The sequence below is a fragment of the Protobothrops mucrosquamatus genome, unplaced genomic scaffold (genome assembly GCF_001527695.2).
Source record: "Protobothrops mucrosquamatus isolate PMUCROS unplaced genomic scaffold, P.Mucros_1.0 scaffold_294, whole genome shotgun sequence".
NCBI lineage: Eukaryota > Metazoa > Chordata > Lepidosauria > Squamata > Viperidae > Protobothrops > Protobothrops mucrosquamatus.
In genome coordinates, this window is record NW_015386370.1 from 541,582 (window position 1) to 550,588 (window position 9,007).

Below are 9,007 nucleotides of genomic sequence, written 5' to 3' on the forward strand. Positions count from 1 at the left end.
CAGTAGGCAGCATTCCACCCCACTGTTTTCACCCGCCGGAAGTAATCCTACAGTCTTAGTTTTCCGTGCAAGAACTTCAAGTGTCCATTCAAGCGTTCCGGCCTCAGCCACGCTGCGAGGTTTCTATGGCGACGGGATCACTGCCTTTTTTCCCCCTGCCGTGTTCAGAAGCCAGGAAGCATCGGGAACTCGGGAACCGCAGCCAGGTTGGTTTTGAGCTGGGTCACGATGAGACGGCTTGAGGTTCTGTTGGTAAAGGTCATGCCCATTCATTCCATCGTTTTGATCAAGTATTCGTTTTACTGATTAGTGTACTGTATATATAATGATTCTGCACTCTAAAATTTCATAAATATGGTTGAAAATAATGTTGACTAGTAATAACATAGATAATCTGGTGAAGAGTATAGAGATCTAACGTGTTTTGGATGAAAAGATGAATGAGGTTTTATAGATAGAAATGATGATGCTTTGAATCTGTACAAACCACATCCCATTGTGTTATTTTTATTTTTAAATTAAGCTAATCTTGTGAAAATGGAACCCTTGGAAGAAAAAGCAGCTTCAACAACAAAAAATGAGCACGAAGATTTGGGACCTCAAGAGGAACCAGCACATTTTAATCCTCTCCTGAGGGCTGCTTTAAGGGGTGATATGGAAGAAGTACAACAGATTTTTGAGAACTCGGAGGATCCTGATCATGAAAAAGCCAATAAGTTTTTAATGGAAAAAGATATTCTAGGGAGAAACCTACTGTTTACAACTTGTATGGTTGGTCAGAATGACATTATCCAGTCCCTGGCAAAATATGGAGTTGACCTGAAGGATAAGACAGTCAGAGGTAAATGATGGTCTAGATATTTTGAATTAAGCATCACTAAGATAAAAGATCCCTTTAAGAACTATGTCAGTTTATATTTTGAATTTGAAAACAGATACAAGAATGCTATAATGGATTAATGCTCATAGCTATCTGTTAGAGCTTTCTGATCTAAGCCTTTATTAATCCTTTAACTCATTTTTACTTTCCTCCTCTTTTTTCTTTCATTCAGTAATGTCCAATTCTTGGAGACTGTCTGGATCAGTCCCTGCAGTTTTGTTGGCAACATATTTTTTTTTTAGAAATGGTTTTGCCATTGCCTTCTTCCTAGGACTGAGAACCTGAATTACAGATAGTTCTTGGCAAGTTGCAGTTTCCCAGTTTCTTATGCTTTAACCATTATACCAGATTGGCTCTCTTTCGTTCTCTATTTTTATCTAATTCGAGCCTAACCACAATTTTCATTTGTGTTGCACCTTCTCCCCCTCACACACATACACATAGATTCTCAAACTTTCCCACACAATTTGCATATAGTCTCCTTTAATTCCTAGTTTGGGAAATGCTAACTTTCTTTGGCTATGAATCTACCGTTTCTTTTTTTTTGGTATATATATAAAGTTTATTAAGGTTTATTACAGCAGGGGTGCCCAATCCCTGGTCCATGGACCAGTACGGGCCGCAGCATGCCAGTAACCGGTCTGCACAAACAAGCAAAGCCCCATCTGCGAGATGCAGGCACCACACAAAACCACATACCCTCTGGTCTGCGGAAAAACCCCTCTCCACGGAACTGGTCCCTGGTGCCCAAAAGATTGGGGACCTCTGTATTATAGCATAAAATACAATGAAAATAAAGATTAAAGAGGGGGAGTGCAGGATGGAAAAGAATAAAAAAGAAGCTGACTTTTGATTTTTTTCCCAACATAGTAAATACTAATACAATTACAACCTCAACATTTTACACCTATAATTATTACAAGCCAATTCTATAAGTACACAGTTATTAAATCTTCAAATAATTTCTAAATCTATTTTTTTTTCTATTTCAAGCCTAAAAACCAGAAGGCATATCCCAATAGAAACAAGACTGAATAAAATCCCCATTCAAAAGAGTTTACTTTGCCATCTTAACAAAGTCCATTTTTTTCTTTTTTCCCAGTTGTGTATCTATATTTATTTACACTTACTAATTTTTCTAAAATATTTTTTAAATATTTATAAATCCTTCAAAGTCTTTAACCTTAAAAAGAAAATCCTTTTTTATTCATTTTAAGACTATAAATATTTCTTTAAATATCATATTTATATTTAGTTATAAATATAAATATTTAGTTATATTATTAGATATATTTATATTTATAATTAAATCAATATTTACTTTTGTGGAGAGGATATGAGTGAGATGGCTTGTAGGCTGTCTGGCTTAATTGCCTCCTATGTTGCTTCATCATATTTTGTTTACCTCCCTTTTGTGGTCAAAGAATATTTTTTTTTAAAAAAGAAGCTTTTTGTAGATCAGCTGGTATCTCTTGGCCAATTTATTAAAATTGGAAGATTTCAACCTCCTCAAGAAACAATCCAAAAATGCAAATTATAACTCCCAATGTCAAATAAAGTGGCAAATTCATGAAAATGATGAAATAAGACCATAAGGTTTTAAAGCCTTATGTTTCTCCAGGAAAAAAGTACTCCAGGCTCACCTTATTTTAGCTCACCTTTGGCAACCCTCCTCCTCATTCAACAATAACGATATCCCCAAAATGGCTAGACCTTCGAAGAGGAATAACAGGCTGTTTCTGAAAAGAGCCTCTTTTAGTTTAATAATTATACAAAAGTGTTTAAGAAATGAAAGGCACAACTCATTGTCTATTTGAAAAACAAATACTAAAATGGCTATTTTTTCAACAAAGAATGATTTTGACCCACCTCTAGCTTATGGGCATCTCACCTGACTACCTTGGTGTGCTGCTCCAGTTTTCTTTCAAACTGCTGCTGTATGGAGGATGTTGTGGGGTGATTCTGGAACTTTCCCTAACTCAGAAGAGTCATATAAACTTAGGGAAGTCAGTTCCATTGTTTGTAAACTGAAAAAGCTTCAACCCAGAAGGAGCATTCCAGACTGGTCAGTCAACCATCTTCACTGGAAGTCTGAATTTCTATACTTCCACGATTCTCCTAAAAACTCCCAGAATTCCCATCCAGCATTTGCCTCTCTTTGGCTTCTTTACCTCCACATTAATGTCATTAGCTCCCCTATAATGTTTTCACTGAACAGCCTTTTTAACCTAGTTTTTCCATCTAAAATACTTGTTTCTTCACTTTGTTAGTGTATATGTACTATTCTGAATACTTTATTTCTCTATCCATCAAATGTATATATGCGTTTTTGTAAAAATATATGAACAAAAATCGGTGGTTAAAAACAGCTGATAGCTTAAAGCACTGCTTCTCAATCTTGACAACTTTAATATGCCTGAATTTCAACTCCCCAAATTCCTCAATAAGCATGCTGGAAGATGTCAAGGTTGAGAAACATTAGCTTAAAGAGGTAATGTATTAATCTTTTGATTCTCAAGACTGAATTCATAGACATAGGAATTTTTACAGAAAATAGTTGGCAACTCTATGGATATATATTGTCAAAATACATATGATTAGGTGAAAGTTTATGATAATCTTGGATTAGTTGGAAGTTTGTTGCAAAATTCAGTAATATGACAGTTAAGCATGAATGAGAATAAAAGGAATGCTTATTAAATGGCTTAACGAAACAGAGTAAGGTGTATGAAGGCAGCTTTGTTTAATGTGTTAATGGATAAATGTATAAGGAATGTTTGTGAAGATACTCAATATATGTTTGCTTGACACTATACATATGAAGGTACCTTTGTACCGCATTTAGCTTATTATTTCTTATTCCTTTTCTGTGCTTTGCATGTATGTTCTACATGTATTTAAGCATTGAGTCAGTGAAAATTGTTTGATTGATTATCCAGTATTAATCTGATGATTTGCTAATTGGCAGTTGAGTTTTCTTGTATATAAAGGAATACAGTGTATAAAAAGGATTGCATACAGATATTCTGTGCACAGTTATATACATTGATTTGGTTTGTTCTCTCAGGTTATACACTTCTTCATTGTGCTGCAGCCTGGGGTCAGCTAAACACACTGAAAACTCTGATAGAGCTGGAAGTTGATATTTATGCAACTACATTTCGGGATGAAAACGCTAGAGAAATTGCAAATCGATATAAGCAAACAGAGTGTGTTGAATTCTTGGATTGGGCAGGTAATATTAATAACTGCTAAGCTTCTTTGAGATGTGGATTTAGCCTTATAGTACTCAAATTAGCTGAATTTTGAACAAGTACAAATATTATCAAATATTTGTAGTATATCAACTATTTAATAACAAAAAGTCATTTTCATGGAGCACTTTATGAAGAAGCTGTTTTCTACCTAGTATATTGTTTTTAAAAAGACAATTTCCCCAAATGGTTAATTCGTGCTGTGAGACATTAATGATAGATCAATTCACATGAGGCTCTTTTAAAAAACAGAAAAAGTGTATTAGGACATTGTATTTAGGTAGAAAGGCTAAATACCTGACCTAGCTTTATTCTACGAAGGAAAACCCATATAGTTTGCTAGATAGAGCCTAGTATAGCTATCTATTCAAATTTCACAGGAGAGAGAAAGAAAAGAAAAAGCAGGAACTGAAACATCCTTTACATTACATGCAAAATAAAATCAAAGAAGGAAAGCAAAATCTCTTAGCACAAGGAAACCGTATACTATCTTTCACTACAGGCAGTCCTGGACTTACAACCATTTGTTTAGTGACCGTTCAGAGTTACAATGGCACTGAAAAAAGTGATATCATCAGTTTTCACACTTACGATCATTGCAGCATCTCTGTGGTCACGTGATTAAAACTTGACAACCGGCATATATTTATGACAGTTGCACTGTCCCAAAGTCATGTGATCACCATTTGTAACCTTCCCAGCCAGCTTCCAGCAAGCAAAGTCAATGGGAGAAGCCATATTCATTTAATGGCCCCATCATTCACTTAACAACTGCTGTGATTCCCTTAACAACTGTGGCAAAAAGGTCATAAAATGGGGCAAAACTCACTTAACAACTGCCTTGCTTAACAATGGAAATTTTGGGCTCAATTGTGGTTATAAGTTGAGGACTACCTGTACAATCAATAGGATGAGAAAGACAAGACAATGTGTGAGAATTGGATTGTCCAACAAACACATTCTTTTCTAAGCATGTGACATGCATTGAAACTAACATGAAAAAGTTTTGTATTTCAAAGAGGTAGATAAAAGACCCTCTGCTTTTCATTACATTTGATGCCTCAGTAATCAAAGGAGGCATATTTTTTTCATACAACTATGTAAAACTTTATACTGAACTTCCTCTTACTATGTAGGAAGTAAAATTAATCACTTAGCATGCAAACTGTTTATCTAAATTTATAATCCCATTTTAATTATTGAATGACTTTCTTAATTTGTAATCAGGTAAGAGATTATTGGATTTTTAATAATCCTAAGGCTTTTGGACTGTTTTGCAGCCTGGTTGCACCTTCATGTTTATAACTGCTGTATGTAATCAAAAATAGATCAATTAACTTATTCTCTAAAGATGGTGGAGTTTGGTAGCACCTTTTCAAACCAAAACATTTTATTAAAAAGTATGAGCTATAGTTTCTGAAAATTTGTGCTTTTCAATAAAATTTGCTAGTTTGAAAAGTTATAAAAATTCCTCCTGATTTTTCTCTAAAGTTGGAGATGCTATCTTTATGCATCAAACTGTAATGCAGTTTGTTTAGTTTTGATTTAGCATGTTGCATAAAACAAAACTTCGACAGTAAAATTAATACAACAAAGTATGCTCTCTGGTATGTTTCTCTCCCACTAACTTTGATTTTGAATCTGTTGGTCACACCACAGAAGAACCACAATTATGGCTTTGCAATTCTTGTTACAGTATTTTGAGTGTTATTGATACCATCATATTTATTAGTTTGGGTAAAAATACAGATAGTTCTTGACTTAGGACTGTAATTGAGCCTGGAAATCACGCTGATGGTAAGTAGGTTATCACATGACTGATCCAATTTTACAACATTTTTTTGCAACAGTTGTTAAGCAAATCCAGTGTCATTAAGCAAAACCCATTGTCTACAATGGCGTTTTTTGCCAGAAACCAGAAATAAATGCTGATTTCTGGCAAAAAAAATAGTAAATTACAGTCACAGGACTGGGATACTGCAAATGGACATAAATGTGGGCTGGTTGCTGAGCACCCAAAAGACAATCATGTGACCATGTGGGTCATATTTGTGGGTCTTTTGGGGGGGTGTCTGTCAGAACTTGAAACATCACTAAGTGACTGGTTGTAAGTCAAGGACTTCCTGTAGCGAGCCTTTTCTAATTCTTGATGATTTTGTCATTTTGTGAGAAGTGTCTGTACTTGATCAGTTCTCAAAGAAAGGATCATTTCTTATCAAGGCGTCTTCAGAGCCAGAAATGTAACTGATCACCATACAAGAGTACTAAAACAAAGCAGGTAAAACGATCTTGAGGATGATCAGACAAACAGGTTCAGAGGCTAAAAGGATCTTTTCCTTGCTTTTGATCTCTGGGCAACTTACATAAGCTTGACTTTTAGCTACTGAACCGCTCAGCCATCTTCTCATTCTTTTAGGATCACTTGCCTTTTGCCTGTTCTTTGCTTGCCTGTTTTCCCTGAGCAGAAATTATATCAAGAGAAAGCTGGGAAGAAAGGATTTTTCCATCTTTTTTTTTCTGTCACATAGAATTAACTATATCTGAAATGCAGCAAGCATGAAGAATGCTGAATTGCTGAAACAGCACTTTGCTTCCTGTGAAAAGGGAGCCTTTTATTAAAGTTCAGTCTCAGTTTTATATAACAGAGGTAAGATCATATTGAAGACTCACTGCATTATCTACCAAATACAGTCTTTAATTATTGATATTGTAGATGCAAATCACTTTGGTTTGACTTTAAAACATTTAATAGCCCCTTTGTGTCTTCTTCAGTACAATCCATAGTATCCTGTACAGAAACTAACTCAGCATACCAAGCAACCTATATTGGAGTTTTGTTACTTCCTTTGCCATCTTATTGGATTAGAAGCAGCACTCCAAATATTCAGTAAGAGCTGAATATAGGAAGGAAAAAAAATTGGGCTTTTACATTATATGGTGTCTGCACTGGAGCTATGATTGTGCAGACAAACTGGGAAAAGCTGTTCGTCTTCATCATATTCATTATTTTTTCTCTTTTTGTTTAATTTTTGGTACTTGATTTCTTTTTTGTGACGATGAGTGACACGCTTCATGTATTTCATCATCTTGGAAGTGTTCGTCACTAACTTGTAGAGCATTTTGTTCATGTCGTGGCTATAGTCATCATTTATTTCTGTGACAACTGATACTGCCGTTGTTGGGTTCTCTGACTGTCAAGTGAAAAAAATTGCAAGCATGTTAATGTTGCTTTAAACATATACATGATAATATAGTGGAGATATTAGCATTAAGATAAAAAATTAAAGCTTGTTTTTTATATCACGAAAGTAATTCACTGTATTGATATTTTTTGTTGTTATACCGAGCATTAATTTTATAAGTTCAGTAATTACCTGTCCATTTATAGATCTCTGTTTTGAAAATACAGGATTTTTTAAAATAAAAATAAGAAAAGAATCTTAAATGAAATAGCAGATGGCTTTAAACAGGAGCTTGATATATAGATAATAAGTAATGGATGCTTTTCTCATCATACAAATAAAAGTGTCAAGAAAGGTTGTTGTTAAATGTATATGATCAAAGTAATAAGACTGTTAATTTTACATGTAGAGAGATCCGTATTTTAAACTTTGGAAATCACTGTTTACCTTAGAGTCTAGGTAAACAGACACCGAATATATCCAAAAATCCTAAATTCAGACAGAGTTAAATACTTTTAGCCTTGCTTCAGCCAAAAGGAGTAATTTATATATTTATTATTACATTTCTTCTCTGCATGAAAAATAATTTTATTTAAAATTATTTACCATAAAGCTTTCTCTATAATATTACTTTATGGTAGCAGACTTTCATTACTATATTCTGCTTGTTACTCCTTCCTTAGATATTATCTTTGCTTTGGATTTTTGCCTAATCACCCAGGTTCCCCCTCTCCAATATTCTTCTCATTGAATTGTTCTGATTTTCTGACATAAAAATATCTGTTACTTGTCTTTAGTCCCATTCTTGTTAGCTTTTATAAATATAACGTCTGAGAGCTGAACTTTTTTTATGGTGATACTCTTTCTGAGAGCTCAACTTTTTTATGGGTCTTTATAACAGAATTAGATATTACAACTTTTATTGAAAATGTATACCATATGTCTTGGAGCTTCTTACTTCATATTGAGAATTATGTATGTATGCCATTCAAAATCTAAATTTGACAAAATTTGATTGAACTTAGAATACAGATTGGATTTAAGATATTATCATGGTTCGTTGCACTATTATTATTACTATTATTTTTAAATTCTATTTGCCACCTATCTAGCCATGGAGTTATTCTAGGTGGCTTACAATAATAAAAAGGAAGAAAAATGAAAAAGTGTGTAAATAGAAGTAAAATAATAAAATAATAAAGTAAACAATGATAAAGAAACGCAACGAGAATATACCAATATAACCAAAAAGATGGATGGGTGGAGAGCAAAGATCAAAGTGTGTGTGTGGGGGGGGTGTGAGTGGAGTCTGCCATCAATCTAGGAGACACCTCCAATGTGGAACTTCCCCATTTGATCCCTTGGCCAACTGGCAGATCCTTGCCTTAAGTCTCTTGCAGATTGCTGACACTGATAATTTTTAAATGCAAAACAATACAAATCATATATGGACTAGATTATATCAGATTTTAGCCATTCAAACAACTAATGAAATTACAATTCTTTGAAGGCTAAGAGATTCCCTCCAGATGAATTGGGATCTTAACTCCTAGAATTCCATGCTGAAGCAGAGAATTCTGGGAGCTGCAATGAATTGGCAATTATATATTGTACAGAATATATATTTATATATGTGTGTGTGTATATATATATATATATATATATATATATATATATATATATATATATAT

General features: G+C 34.0%; 1 protein-coding gene across 1 annotated transcript in view; it reads left to right on the plus strand.

The window, feature by feature from the left end:
• The first annotated feature begins 163 nt into the window (after positions 1 to 163).
• Positions 164 to 9,007, plus strand: part of ANKRD45 (ankyrin repeat domain 45) — a 45,139-nt gene continuing 36,295 nt past the window's right edge. The window contains exons 1-3 of the mRNA XM_015832006.2: positions 164 to 206; positions 524 to 841; positions 3,948 to 4,115. Coding sequence (XP_015687492.1) covers positions 538 to 841; positions 3,948 to 4,115 — 472 coding nt within the window. The 5' untranslated portion in view covers positions 164 to 206; positions 524 to 537. The remainder of the gene's footprint in view (positions 207 to 523; positions 842 to 3,947; positions 4,116 to 9,007) is intronic.